Source organism: Chaetura pelagica, unplaced genomic scaffold (assembly GCF_000747805.2).
Source record: "Chaetura pelagica isolate M959 unplaced genomic scaffold, ChaPel_1.0 scaffold56, whole genome shotgun sequence".
Taxonomy (NCBI): domain Eukaryota; kingdom Metazoa; phylum Chordata; class Aves; order Apodiformes; family Apodidae; genus Chaetura; species Chaetura pelagica.
The window spans coordinates 412172-434952 of NW_009953792.1; the positions used below are offsets into that span (position 1 = coordinate 412172).

General features: G+C 47.9%; 1 protein-coding gene across 1 annotated transcript in view; it reads right to left on the minus strand.

Annotated features, from left to right (window-relative positions):
• MYO7A (myosin VIIA) overlaps positions 1 to 22781 on the minus strand; it is a 70983-nt gene that overhangs the window by 45273 nt on the left and 2929 nt on the right. Inside the window, exons 2-14 of the mRNA XM_010001059.1 lie at positions 19784 to 19897; positions 18589 to 18741; positions 11830 to 12014; positions 9659 to 9780; positions 6889 to 7031; positions 6680 to 6793; positions 5612 to 5765; positions 4834 to 4910; positions 3833 to 3952; positions 2941 to 3083; positions 2344 to 2554; positions 1734 to 1869; positions 1242 to 1348 (exon numbers count right to left, since the gene is read on the minus strand). Of these exons, the coding sequence (XP_009999361.1) occupies positions 1242 to 1348; positions 1734 to 1869; positions 2344 to 2554; positions 2941 to 3083; positions 3833 to 3952; positions 4834 to 4910; positions 5612 to 5765; positions 6680 to 6793; positions 6889 to 7031; positions 9659 to 9780; positions 11830 to 12014; positions 18589 to 18741; positions 19784 to 19897 (1779 nt within the window). The remainder of the gene's footprint in view (positions 1 to 1241; positions 1349 to 1733; positions 1870 to 2343; positions 2555 to 2940; positions 3084 to 3832; positions 3953 to 4833; positions 4911 to 5611; positions 5766 to 6679; positions 6794 to 6888; positions 7032 to 9658; positions 9781 to 11829; positions 12015 to 18588; positions 18742 to 19783; positions 19898 to 22781) is intronic.

The window sequence follows — 22781 nt, forward strand, 5'->3', positions numbered from 1 at the left end:
TCAGCAGGAGTATCCACATCTGGGGAGAGCTTCGAATCTCCCAGCAGTGTCATGCCAACTGGTAACTTAATTGGGGTTGATAAACATGATCTTCTTCTAAATTAAGTTAAAAGGATATTAATAATTTCAACACAAGCAAAATGGAGTGGCTAAAACTTGTGAAGGAGGCTTGAAAATGCTTCTGTAGCCTATTTAGAGAAATTTAGTGGGAATTTCAATGTTTCTCTCCCTTAGCAGGCAAAGAAATTCAGCACTTAAATCTGTTGGCACTCCTGAAAGTCCCTAAGTCCCTTGGACCATCAGTGGCATTGGCTGGCATTTGGAAACAGGACCCCAACTTCTAAAAAACTTGATTGCTTTGGAAAATGTTATCTCCTCTCACCCCCCCACCAACTGCTGTTCCCTGGCTTTGCCTGGGGAAGGATGGGGGGATTTGGCCATAGTGACCTATCTGGGGAGACTTTCAGGTTCTGCAAAGTTGGTATTTTAAACCAGCTTCTCCTTTAAATTTGGGAGCTGGGCTGACGATGCCTCAGCAGGGAGATGTAGATGTTCAACTCACTCAAGAAAGCATCATATATTTGTGTTAATAATGGTGAAATAGTCACTAATCTCAGCATCTAAGATGGCATCCTAGTGATATATGTTCAAATGGGTCAAAAATTTGAAAGTTATTGTTAAAATAACTGTGCCTTTCTGCAAAGCACATGGTCTTATCCCACAGTGAAGCATGGGGCAAGTACATGGAGGAGTGGGATGTGGGAAGGGGAGCTTTAAAGTTCAGCTTTCATACCTGGTATCCCCCCTCTCTGCTGTTGTAGCAGTAAAAAACAAGTGTTAGCTGGTCCCTCCCAGTCCTGCCTTGGTGCTTACAGGCCAGCCTGATTGTCCCTTCATTCTCCTCTGGTCTGCACATGCTTGGTTCTCACTTCTCACTCTATTATATGCAGGTTTGGATTACTCAGCTGGAGAGGCTGGCTCCCTCTCTCTCAGATGTCTACAAACCTTGTTCTTCCCATCCCTATGCAACCAGGAGAAGAGCAACCACAACACAGACCAGTCTTTGATCACAGGGAACTGGGGCTGTGAGTGTGGAAGTACCAAGTCTGGCTCACGTGTTTGAAACACCCCCAAGAGCACCAGAGCAACATGACTCTGCATATCTTCTGCCCTATCCAGGAACAACCCCCCCTCCTTCCCCCTCACCCCCATCAATAAAAGCCTTCCCTCTCCTGCATTACCATTGCCACATCTGCTTGGAAGATCTGCTTGATGAATTTGTTTTTTGAGGAATGCACCAGCTGAATGATGTCTCCGTGCAGCGTGTCCCTGTTTTTCTCCAAGAAACCTAGAGGAGTAATGGGACAACACATAGATGACACAGGGCAACGAGGCCAGGATCTGCCCTGCAAGCAGGCTCTGTGTTGCTGGACTACTGGTTGTTCTTCAGGAGGCAACAGGGGCAAAGAGTGGGCAGAGAAAGGGGGACAAAGAGAAGGAAGAAGAGGCCCATCTTCAGACTGGAAAGAAGATGCACATGGTGCAAAGTGCTGCAGTTCCACCACGGGCACAAAACAGCACCCAACTCTGCATCTCATGGGCACTGCTGAAGGGCCAGGTCATTACAACCAGAGAGCCACCATCCTGCTCTGCTCCAGTGCAGCAGCAGCTCACCTTTCCCCCAAGCATCCCCTCACACCAAACGTCCCCACAGCCCAGGAGCTGCTCCATACCTTTTGTTTCGTAGTAAACAATTCCAGCAAAGTGGTTAATGCCAAACTGGGTTTCATAATTATTCTTTGGAGGAATGTAGTTGGTATTAAGCTTGTGCTGGGAGTTGAGCTTGTGTAACATGGTGGCATCTGTACCCTGTGCATGCAGGAAAAGATCTGACATTTAACCAATTCCCATGAAAATAAATTTCCATTCAATAGTCCATTTCTTTTCTTTTTTTTTTTGTCTTGGGTGATAATGTGCCTTTTGAGATGTGTTGCAGGGGGTATCTCGAATGCAGAAATTAAAGAAATTAATGAAATACCACCTGTGTGTTGTGCTATATTCAACCTAGTGCTCCAGAGGGAGTCTGTTTAACACTTTTTTTTTCTCTGAAACTTTGTGAAATGCTATTTTTGAGCCTCTCAGCAGGCATATTCTCCCATCAGAAACAGTAACTTGTTGTGGCACTCAGGGAAGAAAATGAGACACAGCAATACAAACTCCAAACAGGCCACCCCCTGGTGAATTTGGGGCTGCTCAGAGATCTCACAGGGTGCCAGGACTCAAAGTGTGAAAGGGGGTAAAAAGAGAAGAGACACCAGCAGCAGGGCTGAGCCCAAAACACACCTTGGGGAACTTGCTCTCCTCGTCAATGAGGGAGATGATGTTCATGGGCTTGATGGCAATCATGTCCAAGGCATCCTGGTTATCAGTGAACTCGATGTGCTGCCAGTTGATGTTCTCCAGGTTGTACTCCTCCTGCTCCAGTTTGAAGACGTGGCGCACGAAGAACTGCTGCAGGTTTTCATTTGCAAAGTTGATGCAAAGCTGCTCAAAACTGTGGAGGGAAGATGAGGGAGAGGCTACTTTAGATCCTCCATGGTCTGTATTTCTCCATTTCTCTCCATGCTTCAAGCAATACTGTCAGACCACACCAACCAGTTAGTGGGGTTGCTGGTGGCTGAGAACTTCCTTCACAGTTCAAATAATCAGTTTTTCTCCCTCAGAACAATGTTATAGCCATTATACATCTGCAGCCTAAACCAATCAGTTCAGGACATGTGTTGTCTGCTGCAACCTACAAGTGATTGGCTCTGACAATCTCTCCCACAGAAAAAATCTCGGGCCAGCCCAGTCCTGTTCATCCTAGGAGATGTGAAAGGACAAGACCTTGAGGTGGTGAAGGAGGGTTAAGCCCCATTTCCCCTTTTGTAGACTCCATACCTGTTCACAGTGAAGTTCTCAAAGCCAAAGATGTCCAGGAGGCCGATGGATCTCCTGACACTTTTGAGCTCCTGGGAAGGAGGCCTGTAAATGGCAGCATTGATCTTCTCCACGATCCACACGAAAAGGCGTCCGTAGATTCCCTGCAACATCCCAAAGATGGAGGTCACTGAGACAGGTTAGCACCATGCCCTGCTCATCTGCATGACCACTTCAACCACCATGGCCCTCCCTAAAGCATGGCCAGCAGCTGGACACTCTTGAGGACACGCTCACCAACTCTTGACAGGGTTTAAAGATTCGAGTGTCATCATGTAGATCAAGGAAAACAGGCCTGAAAGCCTAGATAATTAAAAGCAAAATCCCAAATTTAGAGAGTCTATATTTTGGATCTGTGGGCTTGCCTATCACCTCAAAGCCTCAGGTGATGCTCTCTCTAAGTGCTCTAGTGGCTGCTGAGCTGCTCTATCCCTGTTCCTGTGACATTCAGCTTTATTTACTGCTACAGACATGCCCAAATCCTGAAGTTCAGGTGTAGGTGTTCCAGGTGTTGGTGGAGCTGCTCTAAATTAGAGCAGCTGAGGATCTAACCCTGGGGCTCAAGCTGGGCTGCTTTCCTGAAGTTGAGGTGAAACAATTTCAGAATGCTGGATCCTTCCATAAGTCACCTTGAGAGTAGACAGTTTGAAGACTGCAAATTCCCTGAAGACCAGGCTATCTAGAGTCTTTCCATCTCAACTCTTTGTGCATGCTGGTAAGAGCACAAAGGCCATCTGCTGATCTGAGCTCACACAAGCATCAACTTTTCCCCTGCAGTGGATGTTCTGGTCTCAAAACAGGCAGATTCCTTCAGTTGACCCACAAGAGCAGACGGGAAGGGCTCCAGAGTTACCTTTACAAAAGCGTCCCTCACATCCAGCGCTTGCTCCATGCTGAGGGGGGTGGACACAGTCTCACCCCTGGTGATTATAGTCCGGCTGGTAAGGCAGTTCATCAATTCCTGAGGGTCCACCTGGCAACGACAGTGACTTTACAGCACCACGTGCCCTTACAATGGCCTGGGCTACCAGCCTGAGTGTGCATGACCAGAGAGGAACAGTGAAGTCCCCACGGTTGGAGGTAAGTGACTTTTCTTGGCTCTACAGGGCAAATATCTCAGATGATGTCACAAGAATTTTCAGAGAGAGAGTAATTAACACATTTATAAAGTGTTTTACTATGGAGAGTGTTCTTGTGACCTCGTGTGAAATGGTAATGAGGTGTAGGGAGAGAAGATGAACAAGCAAAGCCTGCGTGGCTTTATCCTACCATCATGAATGTAGCTTTGCATCCCCTTGACACCTTTTCATACTTCTGAAATCAAGATAGGGTAATGTCCACCCCCTGAAGTACATGAGAACTGCCTGCAGACAGCTGTGGATCACACCCTGGGACCAGTGTTGAGTGTGGAGATGACATGGTGTCCCTGAAGGACCACCAGGGAGGCCACTGAAGCCACTCCAGCCACTGCACAGACAGTTTGGATGAGGGTCATCTCACCTCACTTCAGATACACACAGTATAGGTGACATCTGTGTCTCAGCTACTGTATTGAACTCTCTTTACATCAATGAGGGAAACACTATTTTGGAGACTGAACTATCTTGGATGACCTCTTTAGGATGCCATGACACCAAAGTGTCTGTTTCTCTCCACTGACATGAGGAGGAGCCCAGGTACCCAGCTCAAATGGAGACACCCACCTTCAGGCTGCAGGGGCAAAGTGTGGCTTACCCAGGCCTCTCCAGCCTCCTGGAGAGTGCAAGGAGAGCCTGGCTCAGATGGAGCTTTGCCACCATCTAGAAACATGGGAATGAGGCAGCAAGGGGCCAGCAGGAGGGCAGAGCCACTGACCTCCAGCAACGATGCTGCAGTGATTAGTGACGCTGACTGAACCACCTCGCAGGCATCCAGGTTGTCATAGGTCCGAGCTGGGGGGAGGAAAGGCAGAAGAAAAAACATCAGTGAGGGATGTGGCTCTGCAGAAGGTGGATGTTGTCACAGTTTGACTCAGGTCCGACAACAATGGACAGATGGGGTGAGGGAAAGGGTCTTTCTCCACCTGCTCCATGTGATGGCCAAGCAGTATCTGGCCATCAGAAGGGAGAGGAAAGTTTATGCAGCTGCTGGGGTCCTGCTGGTGGCTGCAGAGGACCTGTGCTCTGCTCTGCCAGCCACCCCAAATGACTGATGGGGTAAAACCACTTCTAACATGGAAGTGCTTCAGGCTTCTCTCTTCCAAAGAGGTTTTTTAAATCACTGTGTCATTTCTGCCAGCAGGGCATTTGGCACCTTTGCACAGACACATCCAGTCACTGCCAAATGCTCCCTTAGCCTCTCCTTGTAAAACCTGAGTCTCCTGAGTGTCCTTTGGCCATATGCACTGTCCCTACATTCAGAAAAGGTGAGTGTGACTGAGCACACTGGAGTCTGGCAACCCTCCAGAGTGGCCAGGTGGACTTATTCCACCTTTCTTGTCCTGAAATGCCTCAACAAGCACCTGAGTCCTTGGCACAGCATCATGGCAGGTGGCATGGACACAGCCCCCTGTCCCTAAGCTTGACTCCCTCTCACCATGTGGAACAAAGAGTAGGTGTGTCCTGAACCACGTCCCTGTTTGTTTGTCCTTTACCTTCATACTGCAGGTTCCCCATGTGCAGGATGGCAGCCAGCAGCTTGGAGATCTCCCAGTTCTCCGTGTCAGTGAACATCAGGACCTTCATAGCAGAGCGGATATTGGCATATTCCTTGCTGTCATCCCTGCCATCACAGGTCGTGCAGTTACCCTGGGGAGGCAAAGAGGTGGCACAGTGCATGGGGTAAAGCAGAGGACACCTGGGTGTAACCCTAAGCCACCCAGGGCTTCCCTCTGAAGCAGAAGAGATTTTGTTTAAGGGATGAATAAACAAAAGATGGTGCTGAACCTGTGGATCTGGCCCTGCCCTTTGGTGTATCCTATGATTAAGTGCTCAGCATTGTGACCTGCACTTACCCTGCTGTCCCCAGCTATCCTGTGTCTGGCTGCAATTGGCAGAGGAGAAAAAGCTCCTTGAGCTGGGGGTTGGGCTGGATGATCTTTCGAGGTCCCTTGGGGGTTGGGCTGGATGAACTTTCGAGGTCCCTCCCAATCCCTAAGATTCTGTGTGATAAAGAGCAAGGAAGCAACATGCCAGAGGCTCCCACCCATCCAGGCAGAAAGCTGGGTACATAAGCCTTGCTTCTGATGGACCAGCCTTAATTACACCTGATCCTACCAGCTCCTCTGGGTTGTGACACTGGGAGTGGGGCTGGAGGTTGCTGGCTTGGTCAGACACATGCAGCAGAGACACCTCAGAACCTTTGCTGCTGGGAATGCACCAACCAGCCATGGAGGAGCATCAGGTCACATCTAACACCCTGGTTATTTCCAAACTAGTGGCCTGGGCACCAAACAGCAAAATCATCCAAGCTTTTGTCCTGCTCCACAGGAAGAGTGAAAATAACCTGGTTTATAGGCAAGGGTTAAGGGTTTGCACTGTGACTGTGAGGCTTGTGGTGGTGGCACAAAGAAGTCCCACAAACCCTGTGGCTAAGACTTGGGAGGGTCATAACCAGCAAAGCAACTCTTGGCTGTGAAGGAATCACCTCTCTCTTCTTTCTCCCCTACTAACTGTCTCTCACCACATCAGCCCACCAAACCTCTGCCTTGCTGTCCTCTCACCATTGCAAGGTAATTGTAGTCTGTGGCTTTCCCAAGACCCAGCTTCTTCTTCTGCTCCATGGTCATTCCTCTCAGCATGCAGTAAAACACGTGGTAATTCCTCTCATCCTGGGCCTGCAGCAGAAGAACCATCAGCCCTGCTAGAACAGCACCACAAAGGTTGACTGTCCCAGTGCCAGCTCCTACACCTTGCTCTGGTGTCACCTTACCTGCCTGCAGACCCGGGACTTCTCCAGCAGGTACTGCTCAATCTTTGCCCCCTCGATGGCTCCCCTTTTGTTGAAGTGGATGTCAATGTACTTCCCAAATCGGCTGGAGTTGTCGTTACGGATGGTCTTGGCATTCCCAAAAGCTGCAGGGAAGAATTGCAGTGGATTAGAGAGAGGACCTGATGGAGGGAGGATCATGGATCTGGTCTCATGGGCAAAAAAAAATAATAATAAAAAACTGGAATCATAGAATGGTTGGGGTTGGAAGGGACCTGAAAGATCATCTAGTTCCAACCCCCCTTGCCATGGGCAGGGACACCTCCCACTAGACCGGGTTGCTCCAAGCCCCATCCACCCTGGCCTTGAACACTTCCAGGGATGGGGCAGAAACAGGTTCTCTGAGAAACCTGGGTTAGTGTCTCACCACTCTCACAGCCAAAATCTCTTTCAATCTTAAAATCTCGTCTCAATCTCCCTCTTTCAGGTTGAAACCATACCACTCTGTCCTGTGACTCCATGTCCTTGTCCAAAGCCCCTCCCCAGCTTTCCTGGAGCCCCTTCAGGCACTGGAAGGTGCTCTAAGGTCTCCCTGGAGCCTTTTCTTTTCCAGGCTGAACACCCCAACCCTCTCAGCCAGAGCAGAGTTGTTTCAACCCTTGGATCTTCTATGTGGCCTCCTCTGGACTTGCTCCAACAGCTCCATGTCCTTCTTGTGTTGGGGACCCCAGGACATGGTTGGCTTTCAAATAATAACCAAACGAGTGAGGCTGAGAGGGCAAAGAGCAGCCCCAAGACCTTTCCCTCAAGTTTGGCTGCTCCAGTTTCATCTCAGTGAGGGGAAGCAGGATGTGCTACAGATGTCTGTCCTTGAAAGTATGGACAGAAGCACCGAAAAGGAAGCATGGGAATGGGGTGACCTCATCCAGGAAGACAGGCAGGATTTTGGCAGGAGCTGATGAAATACAAGAGGGTTGTGCAAGAGGACCCTGAAGCGTGTGACGCTGCGCGGGAAGTGACAGAGCTGCTGGGGAGTGAGTTGGTGACTGAGGGGGAAAAAGGAAAGAGCTCGTCCTTTAGGGAAACACTGAGGGATTAAATCAACTTCCAGAGGGAGACTTCACCCTCTGCAAACAGAGCATGTGCAGGAAAAGGTGCCCCTGTCCATCCTCTGTGTGGGTATGGAGACATGAGTGTCCTGGCCAGCATGCCTGGGCTCCAGCATCTCCAGTAGGTGAGGGAGATGCATTTGAAACACAGAGCTTCTGCTTCCTTCAATCCTAGAAGTCATGATGTACATGTTCCCAAACTCCCTCTGTGCATGCCATGCACCAGGATGCTCTGCCACAGATCTCTGGCAGCCCTACAGTGCCCTGAGAGCCTTGGTGCATCTCCATGCCATGGCTGAAGGAAGCCCCAGCAGGGCACAGGGAAGGAAAGCTCAGCCTCTCATCTGCTCTGCTAACAGTTCTCATGGAAAGCTGTTTGGATAATCACATTCCTGTTTCCTAGGGGGTTCTTTACAGAACAAAATACTCTCTGAGTAGCCCGAATAAAATTAATGTTATTCTTTAAGGAAAAAGCTATTTTTCTGCATAAGTGTTAAAGGTCCATCTGGCATCATGTTGGGGGCAGAGGGTCAGATTACCTATTTAATTTACAGACATCCAATTAATGGATGATCACAGGAACAGGTTGCCAATGAACCTATTAAGGCCAACGAGCCAATTCTCCTTGTCTGCTTCCTCCTTGAACTGCCTTTGTTTCTTTTTTTTGTGTGTTCTGCTGCCATTCTCTGATCTTGGAAGGGAAAGGTGGGGTTTGTTACTTGTGCATTGCCAGCACAAGTCTGTGAAGCTCTTGACAAACTAATCTCATGTTCTGCTTCACCAACTAAGAATAGGAACAGGATTTTTGCAGTTATGGGCCAATAAAACAAAAAAAATTAGGTGGTTAAATGCAGCATTGACAGGATATTGGTGCTGTGCATACAGTTATCATAGAATCATGGAATGGTTTGGGTGGGAAGGGACCTTAAAGATCATCTAGTTCCAACCCCCCTGCATGGGCAGGGACACCTCCCACCAGCCCAGGTTGCTCCAAGCCCCGTCCAACGTGCCCTTCAACACCTCCACAACCTCCCTGGGCAACCAGTTGCAGTGCCTCACCACCCTCACAGTGAAGAATTTCTTCCTAACATCCAATCTAAATCTTCCTTCTTCCAGTTTAAAACCATGATCCCTTGTTCTCTCACTACACACCCTGGTAAAAAGTCCAACATGGGGAGAACTGGTGAGATTTTTCAGAAGACCTTTTGTGTATTTGGTGAATAGCATTTTTAAATTCCCAGACTAGACTGAGAACTAGGTAAACTCTAGATTTCTGCTTTGAATTCTTTTTGGAAAAAAGTACTTATTTCAGTGGAAAACCCTACATTTTTAATTTTAATTGAATAAAACAGTTGACAAAAAAATTTCAGGTCAGCTGAAATGTTTCACTTTCAACCCCAGTTTGTAAAGAATACTAATGGGAAATTTGAAAGCTCAAATCAGAGAATATTTACCTTGTGAAAAACAAATTCAGAAACTGAACATGCTGCTTAGCAAATGTTTGCATCTTTGCCTTTGACTTCTTTCTAATGTTGTGACTTTTTGAAACTCAAAACGCAACAAAAATTACTTATATTTGGTGTTTCCTGTTTGTTTGTTTGTTGCTTGTGGGTTTTTTCCCCACAAAAAAACACCAAACAACCCTCCATTATCAGAGGCCTCACCTTCTAAGATGGGATTTGCCTCCAGGACCTGCTGCTCAATCCAGGAGTGCTGACCACTGATGGCTGCCAGGAACTGCAGAATCAGTTTTGTGCTTTCTGTCTTCCCTGCTCCAGACTCACCACTGCAAAGACAAGAGGGATGAGGTCAGTGAAAGACCTGCTGCACTCCTGCACTCCTTGTCCTTCTGACTTCAAGAAACTGAAGTCTCTGTGCCTCTTCTGTTAGCAAAAGTAGAATGAGGCTGTTAAGGATAGGTTTCCAGCATCCCATGGGTTGGTTGTAGGAGAAACAGTAGGACATCATAGCTTCAGTTAAGCTGTAGATTTGCTTTACAACCCTTTTGGTCCATGTTGTTGTTTGGGTTTGGGTCCCTCCAGCAAGTGCCATCATTCAATTAGCACTAAGAATGTAATGAAGCACTTTCAGACAGTGCTTTCCCAGGTATGATCACCAAAACACAAGCCTGTGGTCCAGGGGCTGGCTGGTCCCATGGACCAGCTTCATCATCAGCATTGAGCTGCCAAAATGCCCTGGAAGGCAGATTGTGAGATACTGCCTTGTAGTGCCAGGCATTTCCACTGGTCCCCCAGACATGTCCAACTAAGGGGGAAATAGGAGAGTAGAAGATCACAGGACAGGAAGCAAGAGTTACTCCTCAAAGCTTTCTCTCCATTGGACACTGACTCTGTTCATGCCCCTGTTCAAGCCCTGACCCCATCACTGTGCCATGCAGGGTCTGAAAACAGATTGTCTCATCCATGGTGGCAGTTCTGGGGTAGGGTACAAGAGTCAGTGAGGGCCCTCTGATGGTAAGAGAGGGAGGGCTGTGCAGAAAGCCCTTGCTGTGAGTCAGTGGCCTGTCCAATATATGAGGTGGCCAGTACAGGTGATTGAAATGGACCAGGTTGCTCCAAGCCCCATCCAATCTGTCCTTCAACACCTCCAGGGAGGGGGCAGCCACAACTTCCCTGGGCAACCTGTGCCAGTGTCTCACCACCGTCACAGTCCAGAATTTCTCCCTCATATCTAATCCAAATCTCCCCTCTTTCAGTTTGAAACCATCCCACTCTGTCCTGTGACTCCCTGCCCCTGTAAAAAGCCCTTCCCCAGCTTTCCTGGAGCCCCTTCAGGCACTGGAAGGTGCTCTCAGGTCTCCCTGGAGCCTTCTCTTCTCCAGGCTGAACACCCCAACTCTCCCAGCCTGGCTCCAGAGCAGAGCTGCTCCAGCCCTTGGATCATCTCTGTGGCCTTCTCTGGACTTGCTCCAAGAGCTCAACGTCCTTCTGTTGGGGACTCCAGAACTGGACACAGAACTGCAGGTTGAGTCTCATAAAGTGAAGCAGAGAGGGAGAGTCACCTTCCTTGATTTGCTGGCCACATTTCTTTTGATGTAGCCCAGGACACTGTTGGCTTTCTGGGCTGCAAACAGGCACTGGTTGCCTGGCCACTGTCACACTGCATCATGACTTGACCTTGACTCTCCTCCAGGCCCTACATGATGCTTTTTTGGCCTGCAAGGTCATTACTTCAGGGCCTTTTCAGTCCCATGTACCTGAAATACCATGCATGGGATGCTCCAGAGTTACGTTTTTATACAACAAAGTTTAGGGTAAGACATTCCTTGGAGAGGTGGTGCCCTAAAAGCATAAAGACTGTCTGAGGGTTCAGAACTTAACAGGTTGGTGCTGCAGGGCTGAGGGAACCAAATCTGGTTCATACCACCATTTGGGAGAGACACTGTGTTGCATAGACCCACAAATGTGACCAGGCATTTCTTGGTGCCCAAGGTTGACCAGTCCAGAGCAGAGCAATGCAGGGAGACACCAGTTCAGCAGTGTGAACAACCCTAGGTCCAGTGCTCAGGTTTGTCTCTGGCCCTTCCTTGTGCAGAATGTATAGACTTCTGCATCTCTGATGTTTGCAGGAGTATTGAGCTTAAATTTAAAAGGGGAGGTTAAAGATGCTACTGGTTAAAGGAGCTACTGGGTTGTAGCTAAGTACCATTTTACTACCAACAGTGACAGCAAACAGAGACCACCTCTGACCTGGGAATACAGGGATGGAAGATAAAATAGGCCATTCAGACTTCTGATTCTGTTTGATCAACCATGTTGCAGATGCTCAGAATCCCTTTTCAGGATGTGACTCATTTGGAAATTCACCAACTCACCTTATGATACAACACTGGTCCTTGTTGTTGCGCTGCATGTTGAAGTAGCAGTTGTCAGCAATTGCAAAGATGTGTGGTGGCATCTCCCCAATCTTTTTGTTGGTGTATAGACGTATCTGCTCAGGTGAGTAGATGGGCAGGAGCTGGTAGGGGTTTACTGCCACCAGTATTGAACCAGTGTACGTCTGGAGGAGAAGCACATGGAGGTTTATGAGGACAGTGAGATGTGGCTGAGAGGCTTTGGAAGCTTGGATGGAATGTGGAGGCCATAAAAATAAAGCTATTTCAAAAGCTGGATGAAAGATGATGTTTAAATCAAAGATGCTTGCAGGGTGGAGCAAATCTGGAACAAATATCCCAAACCATCTATGTTAGTTCATACTCAGCCCTACTCATGCACAACATGGATTCAAGCCTTAATTCATAGTTCAGATGCTCCTCAGGTAAGATTCATCGTTTCAAGTCAAGCTCATGTTTGCAAGAAAAAAAAAAATCACTGCCAGAGCCAGCACATCTCCATAGGTATTAATTGCATTGCCCCAGTTATGAGAAACTAGAGATCATAGAATCACAGAACAACAGACTGGTTTGGGTTGGAAGGGACCTTAAAGATCATCTAGTTCCAACCCCCCTGCATGGGCAGGGACACTTCCCACCAGCCCAGGTTGCTCCAAGCCCCATCCAACCTGCCCTTCAACACTGCCAGGGATGGGGCAGCCACAGCTTCTCTGGGCAACCTGTTCCAGCATCTCACCACCCTCACAGGAAAGAAGTTTTTCCTAATGTCCAACCTGAATCTCCCCTCTCTAAGCTTCAAACCATTGCCCCTTGTTGTCTCACTACACACCTGTGTAAAAAGCCCTACCCCAGCTTTTTTGTAGGCCCCTTCAGATATGGGAAAGTTGCTACAAGGTCACCATGGAGCATCCTCTTCTCCAGGCTGAACAACCCCAGCTTCCTCAGCCTGTCTTCATAGCCCTCTGATCATCTTTGTGGCCTCCTCTGGACACCCTTGAGGAGTTCTATGTCCTGATGAAAGGGCCCTGGAGACCATTGCCCTAGCAGGACCAGCTGGTTCCAAACTACTGCTGACAGATGTCTGTCTAACCTGTTTTTTAAAAACCCACACTGGACCTGTTAAGCCTCCCTCTGCAATTCATTATCCTCTACCACCTCTGCCTAACCAAACCTCCCCATGCTGCAATTTAAACCTTGCCCTGTGCACATGGACATGGTCCACAAAGTCCTGACAAATTCTTTCTCAGCTTTTTCTGAGTCAATCTGAGAAATGGCCTTTTGTCCATCCCGTGCTCTCTGTGGCACCCCAGTGAAAAATGTCCTGGGCTTTGGGCAGCTAAACCCCTTTGCGGTGTCTTGCTCTTGCATTTCTGCCCTTCCAGGAGCTGTTTCTTTCAAGCCTCTCACCAAAGGACTTTCATCCTTTGCCATCTTGCTCAGATGCAGCTGGGAGGTTAGGAGGCTTGGCCACATCCCAAGGTCCAGGCAGAGAATAAGGATCTTCCTCCCTTACTTCACCTAAAAGCTAATGTGAGTCAACAAGGATCCAACCTGGGGTATGAGATGATGGCTGCTTTCACCCCATGACTTCTAAGGAGCCAAGTCACCTTCTCTAGGTTAACTTCTGCAAGCTAAAGTTACCAGATTAATTTCACCTTTCTTTGCTAGTGGGACCAGCTGTGAAAATGTCCCCACTGCTGCATATACTCTTTCCAGGAAAATAAAATCAGATGTAAAAATAATCCTTCTGTTGTTTCCTTTTTTCTCTGCATGGCCTAAAACAACAACAAACCTTCAGAGCAAAGCAGCAAAGTGGCACGGGCAAGGAAGCTTGTGAACAGAGCAGAAAAATCTCTCCATGCTCTGTTGGCTGCTTGTCTTTTAGTGCACATGGCAAAGTGGCTAATGAATAAAACAAGTCTGAGCAGTTCCTCACTTCTGAAGGCAGCAAAAAACTACCACTGCTGGGGGGAGGAGTGGAAAGGGAGACCCAGAGACATTAGTTGGCAGCCCCAGGTCAGGTTTCTCCCATCAAGTCCAACATCTCTCAACCACAATGGACAGGGCTTGAGGGGAGTGAGATGAGACTTTGTTTACCACCTACTCAACACTTCCCACCAGCTCAGGCTTCCTGAATGGCAGCCAGTAGGTGGCAATTGTGTCCTATAGTAGGGATGCTGAAATCCCTGAGGGACTCATCACTTTCTGGCCTCGTGGCCAACACCAGAGAGTAACTTTCTGTTCAGTCCCAGGTGAGGTTTGAGTTTACAGTGGTAACTGAGAAAGGAGATGATAGCCTCTCCTGTAAGAGAGGGTTATGTGCCAGCAGAGGGAAAAAGCTCTTCAAGCTCAAGAACAAAGCTGTCACAAATTCAAAGGGTAGAAATTGGCTCTGAAATCAGCTGAACTGGTTGTTAGAATAAGGCATTGGAATAAGGGAACTGAGAAGTCCCAAAACAGCCTTCAACAGGGACAGAGCAGGGAAGCTTAGTGCTCAGAACTCAGTTTCTGAAAGGGATCATGTCACCAAGACCTTCAAGGAGCCTCAATTCTCCTTCCAGTCCAGGGTGAGATACTTGAAAGACAGTTTCCTTTTCATAATTTTATTTCCAGGTTACCTTTAGGAACATTTCTAATCTTTCTTGGACCTCTTCTCAAAAAAGACAGACTCTTTGCAGAGCTCCCTGGAATCCCTGAGTTTCAGCCACCCCCAAATGCAGCCAGTGAGACCTTTAAAGGAGTTAACCATTATTTGCAGGAATGTTTTCTGGATGCTCTCACTGACCTTTCCCCTGTGTTCCACAGAACACTTTGTCAGCACAAACTCTTCTACTAGCACTTGTTTTTGTAGGTCATCCCTAGTTGATAAATACTCACAATTTGCCCAGTTGTTCCAGCTAAAAAAAAAACTTTGCCCACTTTGCTGATGAGGGGCCAAAGGGCACCTCCATGGAAATATTATCTCCCTGGTTGATGTTGCTGGGTGAAGGTGACCTCTTCTGTCTTGGGAAAATAAAGCTCTGCTGATGGGCAATGCTGTAGGTGACCACAGGAACCAGGTCTGGCTGCAAATTCATTGCTGCTTGCACGACTTCCATTTTAATTAGCCCCAAAGGAATCCTTTCTAGGCCTGCTTCCCTTGCTACCCAGAACACTGTGCCTGCCTTAATCTGGATTTTGATGGGGCTAAAGCTCTACCAAACCTTGCTGCATTTCAGCAGCCCTTAGGAAGCAGCAGAGGCACTGCCTTTGTCTCCAGATAAAGAGATTTAACCTTACGAGTCCAAACTCCCCACCAGATGCTCTTCCTGTTCAGCACAGTTTCTCTCACTGCACACAACCCAGACCATGGACAACAAACTCTTGTTGAAGTGTTTCACATTCTGCTGCAGGAGTTTCTTTCCTTCAAGTTGAGGTCATGACTAAGCACTTACACTTTTAATCTCATTCACAGGCTGGGGACTTTCCAGCTCTGGGAAGATGTCACAACCTCACCATGAGGGTCAAGCTCTGTAGCCAAGGGGATGATGCCCTCAGTGCATTTGTGATGCAGCAGCAAGAGTGGTGCAAAAATAAGTGAGAAGGCCACGATGGTGAGCAGAAAGAAGTGATCCAGTGGAAGGCATGACAGTGATTGCAAATGACAGCACCAAGTGTCCTACTTACCCTCCCGCCGCAGTTTGTCTTACGAGTAAAATGTGAGGGAGGAGAAAAAGGAAAATGATTATTCATTAGAGCAGAATTACACACTCCACCAAGCTAAGGAGATGAGGAAACAGAAGGGGCTGAAGTCCCACTGGTAAAGTTTTACTCAGTGGGCTCAGAAATCCTTTAAGCAGTGAAGGTAAAGTCACATTTAGCTTCACCATCTTTAAAATAAAGCAAATTATATCACAGAAAGAAACCAAACATCTCAGGGGTCTGGGTGTCCCCTGCCCACATGGCATCCATATGGGACCACAGCTCTGCCAAGATGCCATCAGTATTTACCACATTCAACACAAGTCTACTCCTCCTAGTGCCACCACCCATAAAAGGTGAGATCTCAAGCTGGGTTCCTGAGCCTCCAACAACACACGTGTAGAGGTGGTTGGTGTGTCTCTCCATCAAGCTATGAGCCCTATGTCATTTTGAGGGTGTCATCCTGATTTTAAGATGGCACTAATTGCTGTGCTCTGCCCAGGATCCTGGGCTGACACTCCAGGGCCACTCATGGTGTGGAGCAATCAAGGCACAATAATAACCTGGAGCCTCTGTGATGCAAGTCCCTCTGTGGGATGTGGCCATCCCTTGTGCAGTAGCTCCATGGGACACATGGCACTGCCACCATCAAACCCAAAGTACTCACAGAGAAACCACACGGTTGCTGAGTCACTTCAGCCCAAATCACTGCCCACACTCACCTCCAGGTTAGAAGTTGCCCTTTGCATTGGCCCTTATTAGTATAATGCTGCCAAACAAGGCTCTGCCCAGTGCTCCTTTGTGTTCATAATCCCCCTGGATGCCTGTGAATGGCTTGGTGAGGCAGCTCAGAGGCAGAGTTTTCATGAAGGAGCTGGGTGCATTCACAGGCAATCTGATCTTGCACACTAGGGATCTTATCTGAAGGCTCAGAGAGGCAACAGGCACTTGCCTGATGACACAGGGACCCGTGAGAGACACATGATCACCACAATATGATCCCAGCTTTCTCAGACAGCAAGAGTCAGCTGTGGGAATCCACTTGGTACCACTGCAGGGTGCCCACAAGCAGGGGAACAAGGGGCAAAGCTCAGTGGATAAATGAACATCCCCTGAATGAGCCAATCAGCTACAAATTACTGGCTGGCTCTTCTTTTTGGGTGGCATTTCCTTGCTTTAATTTAATTATCCACATGAGTACTACATCTAACCTTTCAGGTGGAGATGCTCTGAGCTGGAGGAGGTTGGACTGCAGACATCCAACCAAAACTCTTCTATGACACCCAAGTTCCAGCCAGCTCTAAAGCAACCACCCCACCTGACTGGCACTGGTGTTTGCACACCTGAAAGGCTGTTCTGGCTCTGTTGGCATTTTTGGTGTCTCTGGTGCCTACCATGGGTGCTTAGTACACATGGAAGCATCACCTCAAGTATGAATTTGGGCTGCTGACTTTTGCTAGTTCATCATTACAAATGGCTGTGGCTTCCTGAGGAGTGCTCCAGGGGGTACATGCTTCATCTCACACCTGAACAATTTTCTGGTCATGCCTTTTTCTCTAAACTGACAACACAGGGGACCTGGGCATCACTCACAACAAATGAGGTGCCTGAGTCAGAGATTTATTTGGGGGTGTCTATTCTTCTCCAAGCTTTGGGGACCTAGGGATGCCCTTTCAGCACCCATGTCCCCTTCCTCCAGGACAGACATCACTGAAAGAAGAGATGGATACCTTCCAGAGATGGGGGAAGGGAGCTGTCAACCACATGAACAGCCTGGAGAACAGGGTGGTGTGTTCTCCATCACTGCCCAGCTCTAATCCAGAAGATCCTTTCCAAATGCCCTGGACATCAAGCAGACTTGATAGATAAATTCCTGGATATAGTCTGTTAGTTTATTCTATCTGGGAAGTCTGACTGTTCTGGTATTCCCTCTGGCCTGAAAAATCTAGTAGTCTCTAGAGCCTTTTAAAAATGAGATGGCCAGCTGGCTTTGAAAAGGCCTTTCAAGGCACAGCAGGCACTTCCCTGAGGATCTGTGGATCTGGGAATATACTGGAGGATTTGGGAGCAACACCACATTTTCCATTGGCTGTTTGAGTACCTGGGCTAGTGGCAAACACACACACACACACACAGACACACAGACACACACACACACACGCTCTGCACTTCTGCCCCAAGAATGTGCACCAGACTATGAAGGACTCAACACAGGGGTAAAACCAGCCCAGAGATGGGACTTCTGACACTGGTCCTCCTGAGGAGATAGATTTTGTGATGTTATTCCAGAAAAGAGGTGCCATTCTGCCTGGATCTCCACAAAACCCTCCATTTCTGAATGTGTGATTGGGTTGCCAAGGCTGTGTTGGGTCCACTGGGCATGACATGACCAAGCTGACCTAAGGAAGGACACTGCTGTCCCCAGAGATCAGCTGTCAGGATCCCAGGCAACGCAGAGCTAATAAGTCACAAACACAGATGGGGAAGGTACTTTAGAGCTGTTCTGGGAGCAGCTCACTTAGTTTTTCCTAATTGCTTCACACACGCACCTCGTCAACCTTTTGCCACCCCTTTCACCTGCAGCAATTGTCATTTTCACCCACTTGGGTTAATGGTTCAGGGGGAGAAGGCAGATGGGCCACATCCAACAAAAAGTTGCCAAAGGCTTTTCTTCAGGATTACTATGATGTGCACATGATCTGGGCTGAACTGCTTGTTGTCTGTGCAGAAAGTTCATGCCTGTCCCCAGAACTTCTACAGGGACTACACAGGGAGCTGACATGGACTTTGATCTTTACCTAACTCATGGGGTCTTCCACTGGGGCAACCATAAACTCTGCAAAGTGTCCTCTACAGGGCAGATTCCCAGAATTATAGAATGGTTTGTGTTGGAAGGGACCACTCAAAGTCATCTAGTCCAGCCTCCAAAGCTCTCCGCTGCTTGGGTCCAAGTGAGAGTCAAACCCCACATGCTCAGTTCAATCAGGGTTTCCCCCATGTGGGCTCCCCAGAGCTGAGGAGAGCAGGGAGTGGAGAGCAAGAGGTGAAGAGGACACTCACATAGATGAGATGCTCCCGGTAGCGGATCAGCAGGTTCCTCAGGATTCCTGCCTCGTTGAGGTCCCCCAGGCGGATCATGTCCTCCACCCCATGGATGGAGGTGGGGTGCATGGGTTTGATGTGGCTGGCATTCTGTGGGGAAATCCAGTGCTCCTGGGAAGACAGCAAGGGCAGAGAAATACAAGTCAAATGAGGTATCATGGGGATGAGAGACAGAAACAGCCCACCCTGGACAGAAGGATCAGATGGAAGAACGTGAACGGGAGAGCAGTGACACACAGGCCAGAGCTTCCGTTCTTGAGGCTTGGCAGAGACTGAAAGATCTGAAAGGTTCCTAGCAGAAGAAGGAAAGCATCTTTTCGTTTACTGGAGCAGAAAAATGAGACATGAACCATCCTGGCAGAAGCACCATCCAGGGCAGCACAGACATCTAGGGCACCAGGGGTGTTTTTAACAAGCTGCAGATTTGTTCTTCCCTTCACACAACATGGACACATCAATCCTTAACCCTCTGCCACAAAATGCTTCTGAGCAGAGAAAAGATGATTTGGAAGAGGAGCGAGGGACACACAGGGTGGAAAAATCCTACTTCTATTAGCAGTGTCATTTGGAGTGATCACTTCTAAAGGGCTTCAAAAGCCACCACAAGTTGGACAAAGAGACTCTACTGAGCCAAATCTCTTTCTGTCATCCTTGAAGTGGATGAGAGCATCCACAACTATTTCAGATTGGACAAAAAAAATAAATTATAAAGGACAGAGAACCTCCTCTGGTGACCCTCTGCTTATAATATAGATGTTCCTCTAAAATAGCTACCACTGCAGAGATGAAGAGGTGGGAAACTGAAGGAGAACCAGTGCTTGGGCACACCCTGTACTGGTAGGAGGTCAAGAAGGACTGGATAACAGCAGAGGAACAGCATGTCGAGGTGGGTTTGCTCAAAGCACTATCTAAATGTACTCTGGAGGCTTCTGTTATCATTGTACTCTTCAAGCTTCTCAATTTTTCACTCCCAGTACAACATAAAACTAAGGACCCAACATTATCCTGTCCTTACAAATAGAAAATTATGGCACAGATGATTTCCAAGGACATATAAGGAGACTGTGACAAAGTCAATCATCATAACTTTATGACCCCTGGCCCAGCCAGGCCATAGAGCTGAAGAAGGGTCATCACAACCCTTTGTACCTACATTGCCTTCATCATCCACCACCTGGAGCTGTCCAGAGTCACACAGTTTAACCACCGCTCCAATGGGGACGTCGAATTCCCGTCCGGTTTTGAGGTCCATCCACACATAATCCCCCTGGAATCAAAGAGAGGACAGTTACACTCAGAGCTGCAGAAGATTCAGCACCTCTTGGGGTAGAAGATCCTGATGTTGTGGACCCATTTCATTGGTACAAATGCAATGTAGACCACAAACCACCTGTTTTTCACCGATCCCCAGGGAACCCCCTGCCAGGTGCTCCACAGACCATCCACACCCACTATCTCTCCATTTCATGAGCTCCTGAGTGGCTGTAGGTCACAGACTGCACCCAGCAAACAGGTTTTCCCCACCAGGCAGAGGTTTTCCATCTGTGCAATGCACAAGACTAGAAGGTCATGCTTAGGAGATGGTTTTGAGCTCCAGAAAGGCTCATCTGGAGGCTTGTGGCACATTCTTTCCTTGCAGATAACTGCTATCAAATCTGCCCTCCTCTGCTTTGGAGACTGGTGAAAAGGGGGTGAGTGAAGAAGAGTTAAAAGCTAGAGTTGGAGATGTACATATATATGTGAAATTCTGTAGGAGGACTCCCAGCTACAGCAATTTGTAGGTGGGCTGTTCTCATTTAATACATCTGGAATATTGTGTCCAACTCTGGAGCCCCCAACATCAGAAGCACATAGAGCTCCTGGAGTGAGTCCAGAGGAGGGGGACAAAAATGATCAGAGGGCTGGAGCAGCTCCTCTATGAAGACAGGGCAGTTGGGGCTGTTCAGCCTGGAGAAGAGGAGGCTCTGAGGTGACCTTATAGCAACTTTCCAATATCTGAAGGGGCCTACAAGAAAGCTGGGGCAGGACTTTTTGCATGTAGTGAGAGGACAAGGGGCAATGGTTTAAAATTTGAAGAGGGGAGATTTAGAGATCAGAGATTCTTTAGTATGAGACACTGGAACAGGTTGCCCAGGGAGGTCATGGAAGCCTCATCCCTGGCAGTATTGGAGGCCAGGTTGGATGGGACTCTGAGCAACCTGGTCTAGCGGGAGGTGTCCCTGCCCATGCAGGGGGGTTGGAACTAGATGATCTTTAAGGTCCCTTCCAACCCAAACCTTTCTATGATTCTCAGTGCATTTTATCTCCTGTGAGCATGTCCAGTTGCTTCCTGAAACTGGGCTAAGTTTTAGCATCCATAATAGGAAGAGTTTAGCTACAACCAGTGTGAAAAGCTGTGTCCTTTTACATGTTTCAGATGTTCCACCTCTTTAATTTGAGAACTCTGTGGTTTTGTTTTGGAAGACACAGCCAGCAGCTGACCCCTCTCCAGTCACTCCATGTCACTGGTGATCCTATACACCTTGGTCAGTTCTGATGGGCAGGGACTATCTGCTCAGCAGCTCATGGATATTTAATTACTCAAAATGCAAAACCAAAAATGCTTTTAAAGAATTACACAAATACAAAAACAATCCCCCAAATAACCCCAAACTAAACTCCCAAGGAGGATCCACACTGTTTGAAACAAAGCACAATATTGGTGTGAAGAAGTGCTAAAATTGGGAGCCACCTAGTTCAGTTCTTCTTTGGCATGTTTATATCAAGCAAACATCTGAGTTTAATGTTTTGAACTTGTAGCCCCACCCAATGCCACGTCCTGGGGAACAGCTTCACTTGCACCTATTCAGCATGATGCAAATGCAACATCTACTTTCTGAACTCCTGAAAAAGTCTTGAGAGAAGGGAAGGTGAAAAACAAGAAGGAACACTCTGCTTGTGCTCCGATGCAACCCCTTTCTTTCCTGAGCATCCACTACAGACCATTTCTGTGGACAGAGTATTTCTAGATTTGGTTTGACCCAAAGGGCTGATGAAAAACCTTCAGCTCCACTCTGGATGGTGGGAACTGGAGACATCCAGCAATATAAAAGATGGTGAAACATTCACTGTCCAAGCCACTGCTCACCAGGACTCTTGAAAGATACTGACCTGTGAGTGCCTCAGGGGGGGTAAGACTACACCATGGACCCACACATGGAGAAACACTACACACGAGGAGCCCCCAGGCATTTTGTGGTAGATTCCAATCTTGGCAGCTGCTTGTTAGGTTTAACCTCAGGTAACAACAAAGTCATCCTGCATACACAGACCTGATGATCCAATCTTTAGTTTAAGCTTTCTTTTCCTCAGAGGTTGTGCTTTATAAGTATCTTTGAATGCTGAAGACAGGCTGGGAGAGTTGGGGTGTTCAGCCTGGAGAAGAGAAGGCTCCAGGGAGACCTGAGAGCAGCTTCCAGTGCCTGAAGGGGCTCCAGGAAAGCTGGGGAGGGGCTTTTGACAAGGACATGGAGTGATAGGATAAAGGGGAGTGGTTTTAAACTGAGAGAGGGGAGATTTAAGTGAGATACTAGGAAGAAATTATTTCCTGTGAGGGTGGGGAGACACTGGCCCAGGTCCCATCCCTGGCAGTGTTGAAGGGCAGGTTGGATGGGACTTGGAGCAACCTGGTCTGGTGGGAGGTGCCCTGCCTATGCAGGGGGTTGGAACTAGCTAATCATTAAAGTCTCTTCCATCCCAAACCATCTTATGATTCTGTGATCTTTACCCAGCTCATAAAAAATATATGCAGATCTTTTTCTCATTAACTGCCTTACCCTCACATCTCATAACTTGATGAAAAAGGAACCAAAAACCCCACACAACTAATGAACACAGTAAGTCATGCACAGACACATTATAGATCCACTTAGATGAATATTTCTTTCTTAGCTCCTTTCATCTAAGACTGTCAGAGCCTTTCAGAGTGTTCAGCACTGATCTCCTCACTGCAGAGCTGGAGCAAATTTATGCACAGGGTGGGTAATTTGAGCAAGGTGTCAGCAAGAGAAGAGCCTGGTCCTTGCTCAGCAGAAAGCCCCTCAGAACCTTCAGCACCTGCATCAAAATTGCTCCCCATCAAGAAAACAAGAACTGCCAAGCTGTTGTTATTT